Consider the following 15,925-nt stretch of genomic DNA (forward strand, 5'->3'; position numbering starts at 1 on the left):
AACCAAAGATTATGCAAAAAAAAAAAAAAAAACCCCTTGAGAAGAGATGTACAGAAATGAGGTTAACAGAGCGATTTCTGGAGCACTTAAACAGATGTCCTCCATTTGAGGGTGACAGTGGGAAAATGTGTTTTGGAGGAACATTCAAATGTCATTTGACTTAAAAACAGCACATCATTGACTACCTTAAGGCCCGGCCCTTTTAATTACCATATTGCAATATACTGTTTTTTGTTGTTGTTGTTGTTGTTGTTGTTGTTTCAGAATAACAAGGAAATAAGTAGAAATTAATTGTTGCCATATGGCAACTCTGTAACATAGAGGGTTAAATCTAATGTATATGATGCATTAAAAAAAAAAAAAAAAAACTCAAAGCGCTTTGCAATGACTGTGCATAACTGTGCATCCTAAAAAATAATCAACATAAATAAATAAAAACACAGCAAAAGGGAAAACACAGATGGCATTCTAATTTAATATAAATCCTAAAATTATTTAAGAAGTTAAAATACTGTTACTGAATGCATGAGTGAAAGCAGTGGAACACACAAAGCTGTAATGTGCAATATTATGCCTTATGCAATCAAATCAATTTGATTTTTCATTACAAATAATCAATACAATAAATACAAAAAGATATTGTATTTATCCTGTTAAATAGGATATTGGCATTTTACAGTGTTCTGAGGTCTTGGTGACATTACTGAAACTGCATAAAAGTAATCTAATTCACAGTAACAACAGTATATAACAACTAGATCTGTGCTTAGGAAGGATCAGATGGCCAGATCTCTCCATCATAAACATGTCACATATTACATTATTATTAAAAAAACAATTTGCAATGCCTCTGAAGCTTTGCACTGGGTACATTTTGTGCCCCACAAAAGCATTCAAAACATGGCAAATCAATGCCACACAAACAAAACTTATGGGGTTTCAAAACTTGACATTGTGTTTCACATGTACATTGTATATACTTCACTAATATAGCCTACTATCTCCACAAAAGCACTAATGCAAAAGACAGGCCTAGAACCAGAAGCGTTTGACTTTCACTCCTCTGAGCGTGACCGAAAAAGTGAGCTTCTGGAACTGTGGTGCGGATGAGGCTCGCGAAGCTTGAGACTCTGGAATAGATACCTGGTCGGTTCTTCTGTGCACACCCAAGTCCAAAACTTACAACTCCCGCTTGAATCCAAGTCCCATTGCCACCAGGACAAACCAGAGGGCCTCCAGAGTCCCCCTGTAAGAGACAAATATGTTTTCTACATGCTAGGATAAGTCAGTACAATGGCTGTGTGATAGTATCACATACTTGACAGGAATCCTTGCCTCCCTCCATGTATCCAGCACAGATCATGTCTAATAGGATGTTGACTGTTACTAAATCAGATGACAAAATCTGATACATTGACTGGCAGGAGGACTGGTTGATAATGGGCACCTGCACTTCCCGTAGCGCCCCGACTCCAGTGAGGGAAACTATTTAATGGAAAAACAGAGCGAACGTGAAATACAATATGCAAATAATTACCAAATGTCCAAAACATTGTAAACCTAACATAACATAAAATAGGGAATATATCTGTGATAAGCTAGAAGGCTTTGTCTGGACATTGTTTTTTTTGTTTGTTTTTTTGAATGATCGCTATATCATATATGTATTTGCTACTGACAGAAAGCAGTCTTATCTCTTATCTATCATTTCCATGTCAAATCATTTTTATCTTTTTCATGCAGCAGCAATCATGAGCAATTTGCATGAATGCAAGGCATCAGAAAACTTAGTTTCTCACTAAGTTTTGTTATGTTCTGGATTGATTTCAGAGATGTCAGAAATACTGGATAACTTATGCGGTTCTTGAAATTGTCTCTTTTTCTCATTTAGGGTCATGAACATGCCTGCAAAGTGTTGTTGTTGAATATACTGTTCATACAAAATTTCTATTAGGATTAGGCAGCTGTATAGACTCCAAATAGAAACTTTTTTTAATGTATTTCCTAATGTCATGGTCTCAACTACCTCCTAAGGATATTTACATTTATACATATGGCAGCTGAAGAAACTGCATTGCATTGAAGGCATACATTTTTATCAGTTAATGCGTGTTCACTTGGAAATTTAACCCATGATGGTGTTGCCAACAACATGCTCTACTGTTTGAGCTTTAGGAAGAGACAGAAATGTTTTTAAAAAGTTACAATACTGTTTATAATATTTACATTTTATTAAATATTAGATAAATATTAAATACAGTTCAAATTATTTCTATATACAGTTTTAAAATCAAATGTTCTCATGTTTGTTTATTTGTAATAGGTGAGATTAAGTATTATTGTTCAAGGTTTGCTGTGGTTTTTTTGATTAGTCTGATTTTCATAGTGTAATTTTTGGTCAGTTTGTCCCAACGCTAAAGATCTTCACCAGACTTGGAACCTACTGTTATACAACTAGAAAAAAAAAAAAAATCAATATGTCAGTGAAATGAATGTGCTATTTCTCCTCCTCCTACCACTACAGAAATGAATCAGAAATCCAGCTGTCACTCCAAAGATAAAAATCCACATGCACAAAACTTTAGGCATGACTTTAAACAGTAAAATCTGTTAGTTTCCCCTTATTTCCTTTGTGATGCACATACCACCCTCCTGAGAGTGTCCCCAGCCCGTGACGTAGCATAAGGTCCCACTGTTGAACTGGAATCCAGCATATGGCAGACACACAGGCTGGATCCTGTCTGACCAGGTGACTGGAGAGCGCAGCTGCACTAAGGCTACATCTCTGCCCTCCTGAGGGGTTGAGTATCCTTCTGGAATGACCACTCGTTGCACCTGACTGACCATCTCAAACTGGTTATAGCCATTGAGCAGATGGCGTCCCATGTACAGGCGATACGAAGACACTTCTGAGGGGCTGAGGGCAGAAGACAGAGAACATTAACTTCTCTATAATCAACACTGTCATTGATGATATGATGATACTTACTTAGGAAAGCAGTGTGCAGCAGAAAGGACCCAGTTTTTTGCAATTAGGGATCCACCACAAATATGGCCTTTGGCTCCCAACTGAATGTCCACTTGCCATGGCCATGACCCTGCTGATGCTTCAGCTCCTCCCACGATACGTTTCCCTAGCGGAGGCCTGCCGCACACTTACGTGAACAGGTCAGAGGAGATTTAGTGCACATACACAGTACAGATTTCCTTACCAGATCACACCTGCCCTACAACACCCCTAGAGTATCATTACATCTTCTCACTATATTAATGAGGAACTACACAAACAGGAGCATAAGGTGTGAGTGAAAACTGTTGTGGGTAGGGTTACAAACTTAAAGAGAAGGAGGAGAAAGTTTATAAAGGTCAAAGATGTCATGTTCATTTTTTTTTAAATCCACATGTTTTTAAGTTATTAAAATGACAAAAATGACAAAAATGAGCTTTTCTTTACTGTGATGAACATGTCATTTGGATTTAATCTTTTGGATATGTAAATGAGGCTTTAAATATAATGCAACTCATTTTGGGTTAAAAAAAAAAAACCTGCCAAATTCAATAATGTAAATGGTCAAAAATAATTTAGCATAAATTTTGTTATTATTTAAAAAATAAAATGAAAAAATAAGAATCAATTTGTTTTAAAATATCATTAATATCCAATTTGAAATAATATAGTCACTGTAAATAGGGTTGGGAATCGAAAATCAATTCCAATTCCAGAATCGGATTGGATACATAAAATTTCAGTTTTAATTCCACCTGTCAATTCCTGTGTGCTTTTTTAGGTGGCGAAAAGGGGCTGTTAAAAATGTATTTGTCTTTGAATCATTTATTCAAGAGATTACGTAGACGAAATACTTCCAAGGTACTCATGGGGTAAGATAAAAAACCTTTAATGTGCTGGGCTTAAATCATTACAAATAGTTAAAAGTAGATCTACGCGTTTCGGCACAAAGCCTTCGTCTACATAATTTGATCTTTACCTCTACTATACCCAATGAGCACCAGGGGCTTTATAAAGACGCCCGTGTAGCACTCTCTGCTTCTGTTTCCTGAGCATTCATTCAAGAGATTCATTCAAAATCACAGATTCATCCAGTAATGAAACAAGTAAATCTTGAGTGAATCATTGAACCATTCTATTCATAAATTCAATGAGATTTTGTTTAGTTGTCAATTTTTTTTCTTCAGAATCATGAGAGAACTACAACCTCCATCTTTAAAAAAAAGTCTCAATTTATCCAGAATCATGCAACTCTATTTTGCACACGAACAGCTCTTAATCGAGTCCAGTTTTTATGTAGCCGGCTGATTTTTGTTCATGTTATTCAGCAGCAATTAAATGTTTTGCAAAAAGAGACACAGAATAAATATGTTTGATATCTAAATGATTGAATGATTTTTTTAACCACATTGGAATCGAAACAGGTAATTGATAGAATCAGAATTTGAATTGATAACTCTGACTGACATGCAGGAAGGACAATTTTGTAGTCACGTAACAAGAAAACTGTAAAACATACATTAGAAGACCAATATAGAAAAATCATGACATTATAAATGTTTTTGAATTTTGAATTTTTTAATTTTTTTTATAATAAAATCATTATGTCTTATTTAGATTAAACTGAGCAGCCTTTAAATAGGCCTATTATTCTACCTTGAAAAATATTTGAAGACTTATTGAAATAAGTATTTGGTGCCAGTATTTTACTTAATTTAAATAATTTTCTTCTAAATCATTATTAAACAACCATATTAAAACAACATGAGTACAAAGATTACATTCCTAAGAACACGACACTTTAAAAACAAGATCTTTAAAAGATTTCTTCTTCATCTCAGATATCCTCATCTGTCACTGATCCATAAACTGAAAAATAATTACCTTGTGCCACACACGTTGACAGACCTGAAGATTTTAAGACAAAGAAAGACAAATGTTGAATTTAATGAATGCATTGAATCAAATAGTTGTAGTAATAGACCTTTACTACACCCTGTAAGACTTACCTGTTAACATCAAGACAAGGAGCTGTAGCCAAGAATCAGCCATTCTGTTCAGTTTCTGTAAATAATCACGTTAATAAATAAACTAGGCTAAAATTTGCCCTAGTGACCCTTATTGGGCTCTAATTCAACAACAACATCAACAACAACAAAAAAATGTAAATTAAAAAAAAAAAAAAAAAAATCAACATTGTTATCAACAGTTAGGTCCAAAAACTTACTTGTAATGTCCAGAGTCACATATATTCGAACAGTAAAAAATGTCAATCAACTTAAAACGTTTATTTTCTAACGCACAAGAAAACGTCCTCGAACATCCGAGGACTCTCGCCGAGCCAAGTTAAAGATTTGTGATGCCTCCTTCTGAGAACGAAACATATTCGTATCTTTCCGACATTACTTTACATTTACTGAGAGCTGAAGACAAAGGAGGTCGAGAAGTAAGAAAAGACCAGCGAGTGAAAACGCAGGAATCTTCACTCGCCAGAGAATGCGTGAAAGTACCTGTGCGTTTCTACCTGCTGCCAGCGTCCAATCACAGCGCGCCGTCTCAATCTCCTCCCAAATAATGAGCCCGTTGTTCTCGGCAGAAAGAAGCCTCGCACACAGCGGAGGAGAGGACAGCACATTACTGCCGTAGGCCTACGTGTCGCTCGGTTAGATTGAGACTGTTTTTTGCTAATAGCCTAATGAACTGAATTTTGAGTAATCTTTTATCTGTCACATAATAGTAGGCTATTTTGTCGTCGTATATCTTATGCTGTTTTACAGTCTAAAAAATGTTTCATATTCAAAATACTTTGTTTTTATTTTTTTATTTTTATAACATCTTAGATGCAACGTTTACACTGTTAGGCTACTTAAATTATGAAAATTAAACATTATGAAATTTAAACATAATATGGAAATTAAAGTTTTACTACAGTAACCAGTTGTTGTTTTTTTTTCCAGTAAACTAATTTTTCATTGTTTCATTACAGTAACCATATTTTAATCACTGTATTCACATTAAAAATCTTATAAGTCTGCCAAAAACACCATTGAAGGGTCTAGAACACGTAATTTACGATTTTAGTGACATAATAATGAATAAATAAATAGATACAAAAATAATAATGCTTTATTAAATAAATTGCCATTAATAAGAATGAAACTGTGTAACTGTATAATGCTTTAAGTATTATAACCAAGTTATTGTTCCTCAAGCTGAAGGGTCAGTCATTTGACCCTCTTTATCTAAAATTATATATATATCCTATTCTCAATAGAGCGTATATAGCGATCAACTTTCACCTAAAAGCCAGACAGGTGCTTCATGTGAAACAGTAATTCTATACTGTCAAATGAATAATTCAGCATAAATGTAGCTTGACTTTACAACTTTCTTCTTCCAAATGCCATGCGAACATGAAGGAGAGTCTGGTATGAATATTAAACTACATCACAGAACACAGGACTGAAGTACCATACTGATGCACTAAAATGTTAATCTTAAGAATAGATGACTCATAAACAATGACATGAATAATACTATTCATTTATTAAAAAAAATAGCACTCATTACAATGCGAATGTACAATCTTAGTCCTTTCCCTCTTGGAGAAAGTATTTCTACATGACATTTAGGTTAGCGATGAAAAACATCTTGGGTGAAGGGGCCGTTTCACTCTCTTCATTTTTGATCACTTTTTAGAGAACTTGGCCTGCTTGTGTTTGGGAGGTGCCCATTTCAAACAATGTGTGTCCACTGTAGAAACAAAATGCAAATGTTTAAACTTTTAAAAGCATGTTAACACATATATAAAGCAAATAATAGAACAAGGGGCAGATCTGTTACCTGTTATTGGTGGTTTCTTGTACTGGGCACTTTTGAGATGTTCCTCTACAAGTTTTGGTGTGACACAGATGACATGTTGACCTTTCCAGTACTTGACCATGTTCAGAGACTGTAGCGTGCTGATGATATCACTCTGAGTAATGCTTGTCATCTGACTGTAAGTGTAGACATTATGCATTAGTTAGATCTCTTCATCAAAGCCTTGGCAGTTAACTCTCCATGCAACCTCATATTTGGGACGGGATGTGTACCTGAGGTCTTTGATGGACAGCGTCCCTCTGAAGTCTCGCAGAATCTCTAGTAGTACCCAAGACCAGTAACTCCTGTAGCTCAACTTCCCCAAGTCTGACAGAGGCTTCTCTGGAGACCCCACCGTACTCTCCAGCTTAGATAACTCATAACCTGAGAAGAATATGACACAAGTTATCAGTGTATATACTTATATCAGAAGGGAACATCTGCTGAGAGGTGAACCAGGGGTGAAACCTACTGAATGCAATTAGAAATTTTCCATATCCTCTTCTCTGGTATGGAGGAAGAGTGAGAATACAAGCGACATTGTTCCCATCTGGAGACTCCTTCTCCTGCTCATCAAGAACACATTGTTAATCAAGATACAAATTAACAGATACACTGCAAAAACAAACCAACAAAGAAAACACTTCACCTTAGAGAAGTAACCCACAATATGTGCTCCCTGTTTGTTGACTTCAGTGAGGATGTAGAAGATGAACGGCTCTACATCAAAGTAAAGTGTTTTATGATCCAGAAAGAGCTTTGCCAGGAGACACAGATTCTGACAGTAGATCTACAGTGAGAAGGACAGTGAGAACGACAAACTGTAGGGTAAATCTGTCACAAAATTATTTGTTTCTATGTTTCATTTTAATGGCAGATATGATCTGGCTCACCTTATGGTCCTTCCCATCAACCTCGTATACTGAGATATTGTTTCTGCGATAAATCTCTTTGCCTGGAGGCTGACGCCACTGACATTGCGACTGAAACAGGAGCCATTGAGGAACAAAGAAACAGTATAAATTCAACAAGAACATTAACCTTACTCTGCAAAGCCAGAAATGCTATAAAACTAACACACACACAAAAAAACACAACTTAATATCAGCTGATCGATAAAGAACAACACTGATCTAAGATCAAATGCTTGTAAGATTGATGCTTGTCTATTTGCCTCTTTATAATGAATCACTTATTGTATTCCTCAATTGTAAGTCGCTTTGGATAAAAGCATCTGCTAAATGAATAAATATAAATGTAATGTAAAAAGCGCTACAGGAATTAGCCTAAAACCCAAACACAGACAGGATTTTTGCACTTCCACTTCCATTGTCCTGAAGTCAGCGGGTTTTTTGAATGAGCTTTTGATGAAATGCCTGAATTAAGGTCTAATACATACACAATCTATTCTACAACATCAGTAATACACCATTCATGATTTGTTTAACTTTTACACATCCTAAAAAAGGAGGCTGCTAATAAGTGCCTATATGGGACAACAGATGTTGGTAGGGACATTAAACAGTAACATAAATCATGTTAAATAGGAAAACTCATCTACTCACTAGTCTGCTTTTGCAGTCTTCCTGTGTTCATAATCACACTTTTGCAAACCATCTTAACAAAAACTTTTCAAGATTTTTAATAAAGATTGAATGAGTTGTCACAAACTCAGTGGTGGTGAGACAGAAGTCATCCAGCTGTGGTGTAGTTTGTTTATAGATTTATCTTTTTATTTCTGGTGACTGCATTTACACGTAATTCATAAAAGTTGTGTTCATTGGTGAAGACCATCTTGATGAACATGTCAGAATCATAAACTTCTGTTGGTCACAGAGCTTATTTTCAAAACAATTCTAACAAAAAAAAATTTTGTTGACAGAAGTAGGCTGATGCTAACTTCTGGGTTGGCCTACAGAAATACCTCATCACTGCTGAACTCTATTCCAAGCCATTAAATTCATTAGATGTATAGCACCCCCTATGGTTTAATTACATGTGTTACTGTGTGAGTCAACAACGAAACCATTGTGTGAACTGACCAGGTGGTATCTGAAAGTCTTCTCATACTTCATATACTTCAGACAGTATTCACAGATCCAAAGCTTGGGCTGTTTTCCATAGTCCTCAGGGAATGGAGAGAAGTACCATGCATCAATCTCAAAGTTTCCAATCTGGATCTTGTCCACATATTTTACTTTTGTGATCTGAAAATAAAAGCAACATTTTTGATAAAAATGAGAAAACAGATAGACCTAGTTTGTTATTGATATTGATAGAAAACACCACAAGCATTGTGATAATGCAAAGCAGGTTTTATTTTTTTCAGTGTGTTATGCAAATGTTGCCCCCTCTTACCGCCTCATGCTCTTTCTCCAGGGCTGCCGTAGTGGGGTCCATCTCTGCATAAGTCTGAAAGAAGAAAAGAAGCAGTCAAATAATTATACGTTCCTGTCAAACTGATGTGGCCCTCCTCAGACAAAACTGTGTCATTTAGATTTAGAAATGTGATGACAGGTACCTTCTGAACGTGGTTGATCTCGTCATGTTTACGCTTCTGGTTTCGTGTGATCTTCCTCTCTGGCTGGTCCACAAGTTCACCTCCACCACCTTCCTCCACACTCTTTCTCACTGCGTCTTTCACAGTCTTTGTCAGTGCCAAACGAGCCTTTCCAACCCACTCATCTAAACGTCTGTTAACTGCAAATGACAAAAGAGAGCTTGTGCTCAGTGAATCTGTATTACACAAACCTGTAAAGCATTTGTGCCAGCCATGAATGATCACGCAGTTCCACTCACATCCAACATAGTGGACATAAAACTCTTCTCTGCCTTCCTGCTCATTCAGCCTAGACTGAATAACCTCTGCTGAATCTGAAAGAAAAGCAGAAAACAAATGAGTAACTAAAGAGTATATGCATGCACATTTTGGGTTTGCATGGGCTGTCGCTTATGCATTTCTCAATCAGCACGGTTTTCATAATAAGGAATAAATGATATAAATAATACAGAATTTAATCTCAAATGGCAAATTAAGTATTTCTGAAATAATATCATAATAAGCATTTTCCATTATGAACTTACGCCATGTTTTGTCCGCACGCTGACACAGATAAGTCTCCCCGATTTCTACCGACACCTCCTGCTCTCTGCCGCCGCCGTGCGACATTCCATCCCCGGAGGGCGGCGTACTCGAGCCCGCGGCTTCTCGATCTCGATCAGCGGCCTCCGCCTCGTCCTCTTCCCCGCCACTGCCGTTTGATGAACATGTAGCTCGCGTTCCCATCTCCAAGCTCCCTCGGTCGGTTCCAGCGTGACCAGCGTCTATTTCAACGTCCATTCGCTCTTCTGAACCGCAGTCACCGTATGAATTGTTCATGTTTGGGTGGCGATTGTTGGACATCGACATTGCTACGCCAGACATCTTTGTACATTTGAAAACATTGCGCACGCCGCGTTGACTCGCGCATGCGCAGTGCGATTTCAGTCCTGGTCTGTTTTGTTTCACTTTTATATATAAATATTGCATATAAAGTATTTTAACAGGAACAAACACATTATACATTTTGATAGGTTTGTTAAAATTGTAATTATTTATATATTCCTTGTGTGTGTAAATATGAAATATATATATATATAATTAAATGTTTATACATTTATCCTATTTATTTAACCTGCAACAGAAAGAACGGACTACTTTCTTTCAAAGTTCTGATATATGGATTGGTGACATTATCACAATTGCTATGGAAAAAAAGTTAACCATCATTGAACTTCCGCAGTGGTTAGACTCCTTCCTAATTGCAATGTCTACTCCTTCATTTTCACTAACAACAATGACGAACCCAAGAGAGGAAGGAAAAACACGGGTCAGTTTACTGCTTGTGGAGAATTTTATTACAGACACTGACATAATGATGGTACAGCTGGTGAAACTGGGAGGTACGCTTGTTCCTCTGCCTGTACCTCCCCTCTGCCATTGTCAGAGCACTCCCTCTTTCCTAAATTCTTTTTCCACTCTTTGATGCAAACCCCTCCCGCCACCTCTATGAGCCCCGCCCCCTATGTGATGATGCCCAGCCCCTCCCTCTCTGGCTCTGTGTCCTCCTCCACGGTGGCCAACGCTTCCAGAAGTATCCCAGTGACTGGGTCCCTTGAAGTTCCTCTCCTGCCAGTGTCCATGATGTCGTCCGGAGCCACGACCGCCACGCTTCCATTCTCTACCCACATGTTCCCTTTCTGGGTGTCCTTCCTGTAAGATTGTCTGAGTCACATCTTTTGAAATACACACTTTTTTTTGGCTCACATCTTGTCCACAGTTGGATTCTGACGTAAACTTCTCTTGAGAAACTGGTTTTTCTTCTTCATTGGTCAAAGGCTGCCTGAGCTGTGTTATATTATCACTGAGTTCACATTCCTGTCCTTGTGCTGTACTTTCTCCCTGTGGTGTGGTGTTCGGTGGGCCTGAGGTGAAATGATTAATCTTATCAGAAGAATGCATGAGCCTGCCCAATCGTTCTACCCCAGGTGTAAGCATCGTGTGACGTGCTGATCCCCCTCTTCCGCCTCCTCTTCCTCTACGACCTCTCTTGAAGTCACCTTGCTGCCTTCGCTCATGAGTGCACGGGCGCTGTGATTGGCCTGTAGTGTGATGACTTTGAGAGACTTGGGTTGCATCGGCAGAATCTTGGGACGAGGAAGAGTGACTGAGAAGATTCGGCACCAGAGGCATCCGTTGCAGGAGTGTCAGAAACATTAGCTGGAGCCTGAGGAAAAAAAACACATCCCACATTCATTTATTTATTTAATTTTTCACATTTTGACATTGAGAACTCAGGCCATGTACACACTGCAGCTAAATACGATCATCACTCCTATTCTGGGTGAATCAATATTAAAAGGGTCATGAACTGAGAAATCAAAATTCCCTTGATCTTTTGACATATAAGAGGTCACTGTACTATAAAACATTCTGTAAGTTTCAGAACTCGTTAGTCTAAAAACAGCTTATATTAAAGCCAATCTGCCAAAACGACAGGTTTTAGAATGTGCTACTATACAGTATAAGCACTGGCTATGCAGAAGATGATCAACGCCTGTGTCTACATCGCTGCCCGTTTAGCCCCGCCCACTGATTTGCGCACATAGTTGGTAAATGACAAGAGCGGCAAATGCAGGTCTACGCAGAAACAAAACGATAAACTTTATATGATTAACTTTATTTTTAATGAAGCACCAGACCAATAACAACTTGTTCCTTTGTTTACTTCATTTTACCGCATATTTGTTTACAAACAAGGCACAATTTGACGCAGAATTTTCAGAAAGATTGAAACTAAAAGATGATGCTGCGCCGACTGTTTTATTGAATCCGATGTCGTACCACACAACTGTGAGTAACTGTTTTCATTACGTAACCACAATTGCTTTGTCTGATTAATATGTACTGAGTATTTATGTATTTTTAACATAAAAAGCATCCATCTATCTATGTACATACACAACTATTACCCAATCATAGCAGTGGGCGTTTACTTCCGAGTCTACAATCCGCCACGCCTCAAACAGAGCGTTCTGATGAGGGAGTCAAAATAGGACAGAAAAAAGCCTGTTACTTCTAAATTATGATGCTTTTTTGATGTAAAAATCTTAATTATGAACATCACAAGTGGACCTCAGAGAACAGTATAAAATAAAAAACCAAGGCAGTTCATGACCCCTTTAATTACTAAATTATTATAAAAAGTCATATATGTTCCATCTAGGATTTACCTCATTAATGTGAATTAGGAATCTATTAGACTCTGCTTCGGGATCAATAACTCCACCCTTTTCCTTCTGCCGTTCCAGAACCTTCTGGAGTGCTGCCCATTTCTTTTTAAATTCCCCACCGATGACTGCATCATCCTGGTGTGTGTGAAGGAATAATAAACACAATGTTCATGTGTGTCCACTGCATGTGACCAGTGAGAATACATGAGGGTGCTGAGCTTTCCAACTAGACATCCTGGCATAGTCAGCTAACAAGAGAGACTGCACACGGGACAATGACGCACTGTTTTAAAAAAAATCTACTGCTTGGCACAGAACACAAGGGTGACATTGTCCACTTGACATTTCTAACAATGATAAACGTCAGGCCAGTTTAGCTTGACCCAACAGCTAACACCGTATTCACAGAGAATGATACAGTGTGTCCGAGTGTCTTACCTGTGTGAAAACTGGAGCAGGAGAGGAAAGGAGGGCATCCAAATCATAGGTGAGAGGCTCTCGACACACGGGGCAAACAACAGCTAACTCCTGTTAATGAAACAAAAAACACATAATATATCAAAAAACCCTTCCTTTTATTCAAGCTCACCTCACTGCCTTTTTATGTTAAGCATTCACAATTTATTTCATACCAAATGAGTAGCATTTTGCTTGAAGTAAGGAAAACATGTGAAAGTGTACAAAAAGAAGCCGCACCTCTTCCTCCGTCCTGTCTCTGGTTTTATCCTCCTCCAGCTCCCTCTCACGGTCCTTCAGCTCCATCTCAGAGTGAGTGATGTAGCGGCCAAGACAGTGAGAATGGAAATAGTGATAGCAGCTGGTCTTAGTGAACACTTCCCCTTCCTATGGTTTTGAAAGAGGAGAAACAAGCGCAAGAATATTTACAAACAGGCCACAAACCACACTAAGTGCATGATGTTACAATTAAAACACCAAACCTTAAAGCCATACAGACAGATGACACAGTTTCCATGGGGAATATTGCTCTCAGTCAGGATCTCTTTGGCTCTCTGTGAGGATGATATAGACAGAGAAATTGTTTGAGACAAATACATGTTAGTGGGCACATACACTACCATTTTAAGATGCTTTTGAAGTGTCTAATACTCACCAAGGCTGCATTCATTTGATATAAATGTGACCCTGGACCACAAAACCAGTCTTAAGTCATTAAAATTATCCATTTTTCTTTTATGCCAAAAATCATTAGGATATTAAGTAAAGATCATGTTCCATGAAGATATTTTGTACATTTCTTACCATAAATATATCAAAACTTCATTTTTGATTAGTAATATGCATTGCTAAGAACTTCATTTGGACAACTTTAAAGGCGATTTTCTCAATATTTTGATTTTTTTTTGCACCCTCAGATTCCAGATTTTCAAATAGTTGTATCTCGACCAAATATTGTCCGATCCTAACAAACCAATAAATCAATGGAAAGCCTATTTATTCATCTTTCAGATTATGTATAAATCTCAATTTTGAAAAATTGACTGGTTTTGTGGTCCAGGGTCACAAACGGCAGTAAATCAGTAATATTGTGAAATATTATTAATTTAAAATAACAGTTTTCTAATGTAATATATTTTAAAATGTAATTTATTCCTGTGATGGCAAAGTTTGAATTTTCATCAGCCATTACTTATAATATGCTTATTTTCTGCTCAAGAAACATTTCTTACTATTATCAATGTTTGTTATGCTACTTAATAATTGATGAATAGAAAGTTCCAAACAACACCATTTATTTGAAATAGAATTTTGTAACATTATAACTGTCTTGACTGCTACTTTTGATAAATTTAATACATCCTTACTGAATAAAATCATAAATTTCAATAAACATCTGAACAGTAGTGTATTTTTGGACTAAATAAGGAATCCAAACCTCTATGAGCTGATACAGTACAGGTGTCCCGATACATGACTCTGCCTCCAACTGCAAACTCCTCTGTAAACTGAGAGAAAAAAAAGAGCATGTGAAAACAATGAAAAAAAGTATACAGCTATACAAGACATTTTAAAGTTTTAAAATAGCAGTTTCTAATAATAATCAAACACCTGAGCAGTTTATCATCTGAGAGTCCACGTGGATTGTGAATAGAGATGCAAGGGGATGAATATGGGTACTGGAAGTAAATAAAAAAACACTCTCAGAAGACCAACAGGGACACAAAGTTGCCAGTAAAGAAGTACCATAATCAAATATTATAGCAATTGGACCAACAAACCTGAGAGTCCAGATCCATTGTCAATGTAAGACGGACAAACTGAGACAGACAGTCCTCCGCAGTGGAGGGATAGAGCACCAGGCTGACTGTCCATCCTCTAAATGAGACCGATTTTATTTTTATACAGGTTAATGATACTGAATTATTATCTCAAGCAATTTAAGAAAAACTAAAAGAGAATAAATGCTCAGATATTTACCCCTCATCTCTCTGATTAACACTGAGCTCATCCAAGTAGATGGACTGCAGCACTTCAATTTCAGACAGGACACTGTGGTGTCAAACAGATGTGAGCAGAATTTCGTGTAGAATTAGCTTAATGTAACAACACTGAGTATGACACATCAGATGGCCAAAGGGCCGAAGACAGCAGCACACTTGGCCATTTGTTTACTCAGATACTGACAATCTAACGCCTACCGGTTAAGTCTGATCAACTAACTATGGATTCTTTATGTTAGCCTCGGATCAAATTATTTTATTACATACTATTATAAGTATGTACTACTAGTTTATTTAAACGGTATGCACTATTTAGTCACCTATGACAGCTCTCCTACATCGTAGCCAATTGTGGTCTGTAATTCAAATAATTTAAGTATTACAAAAGAGATGTTTTCAGCTCATATATCAAACAACTACTGATTCATACGGGAATTCATAATAAAAACAGGTTTCTGACAGTATTTACCAGCAGCCCAATACTCACTCGCTCTCGGCAGCCATGTTCGCGGTGACGTCACGCTTCCACCACAGCGGTCAGCTGACACAGAAACATAAAATCCAAACCTTTTCTCTCTTTTTTTTGTTGGAATGCTCAAATCTCTATTAATTGAAAAGAGGCTTGTTTAAATCCATACAAATTTTGTATTTTGAACAAAGTTAAAGGTGTAGGCTACACTTTAAAATACTTTACTAAAATACTAAATCAATTTACCCATGTAATGTATTTTTATCGAAATTCATGAACATTGACAACAACTGCACTTTTTGTGCTATACATGAGGACGAATTGGCTCATTTGTTTTATACCTGTAATTTGTCTGAT

At 37.2% G+C, this 15,925-nt stretch overlaps 3 protein-coding genes across 4 annotated transcripts; all 3 read right to left on the bottom strand.

The window, feature by feature from the left end:
- Positions 1-67: 67 nt before the first annotated feature.
- si:dkey-16l2.17 (serine protease 33) lies at positions 68-5,620 on the bottom strand. 2 transcript variants are annotated; one of them, XM_058771317.1, is made up of 7 exons: positions 5,518-5,620; positions 5,017-5,071; positions 4,892-4,915; positions 2,990-3,155; positions 2,646-2,917; positions 1,319-1,485; positions 68-1,246 (listed from the first exon to the last, which is right to left on the bottom strand). In XM_058771317.1, exons 2-7 carry the CDS (start codon positions 5,057-5,059, stop codon positions 998-1,000), a joined length of 921 nt encoding a protein of 306 aa, XP_058627300.1. In that variant the 5' UTR covers positions 5,060-5,071; positions 5,518-5,620; the 3' UTR covers positions 68-997. The 2 variants fall into 2 exon arrangements, with proteins under 2 accessions (XP_058627300.1, XP_058627299.1); XM_058771316.1 differs by lacking the exon at positions 5,518-5,620 and adding an exon at positions 5,235-5,508.
- Positions 5,621-6,534: 914 nt separating this feature from the next.
- kat8 (K(lysine) acetyltransferase 8) lies at positions 6,535-10,338 on the bottom strand. Its single transcript, XM_058771305.1, has 11 exons — positions 9,953-10,338; positions 9,668-9,742; positions 9,390-9,568; positions 9,227-9,280; positions 8,911-9,075; positions 7,762-7,851; positions 7,518-7,658; positions 7,341-7,434; positions 7,102-7,252; positions 6,851-7,005; positions 6,535-6,760 (listed from the first exon to the last, which is right to left on the bottom strand). The coding sequence occupies exons 1-11, from the start codon at positions 10,290-10,292 to the stop codon at positions 6,696-6,698; spliced, it is 1,509 nt and encodes a 502-aa protein (XP_058627288.1). The 5' UTR covers positions 10,293-10,338; the 3' UTR covers positions 6,535-6,695.
- Positions 10,339-10,736: 398 nt separating this feature from the next.
- rnf25 (ring finger protein 25) lies at positions 10,737-15,661 on the bottom strand. Its single transcript, XM_058771303.1, is given in 11 exon segments — positions 10,737-11,568; positions 11,570-11,634; positions 12,641-12,775; positions 13,079-13,168; positions 13,337-13,483; positions 13,579-13,650; positions 14,535-14,604; positions 14,708-14,775; positions 14,878-14,974; positions 15,077-15,148; positions 15,587-15,661. Coding segments are annotated over 11 exon segments (1,551 nt in total). The 5' UTR covers positions 15,604-15,661; the 3' UTR covers positions 10,737-10,850.
- Between the last annotated feature and the right edge of the window lie 264 nt (positions 15,662-15,925).

This window comes from Onychostoma macrolepis, chromosome 03, assembly GCF_012432095.1.
Source record: "Onychostoma macrolepis isolate SWU-2019 chromosome 03, ASM1243209v1, whole genome shotgun sequence".
Classification (NCBI taxonomy): Eukaryota; Metazoa; Chordata; class Actinopteri; order Cypriniformes; family Cyprinidae; genus Onychostoma; species Onychostoma macrolepis.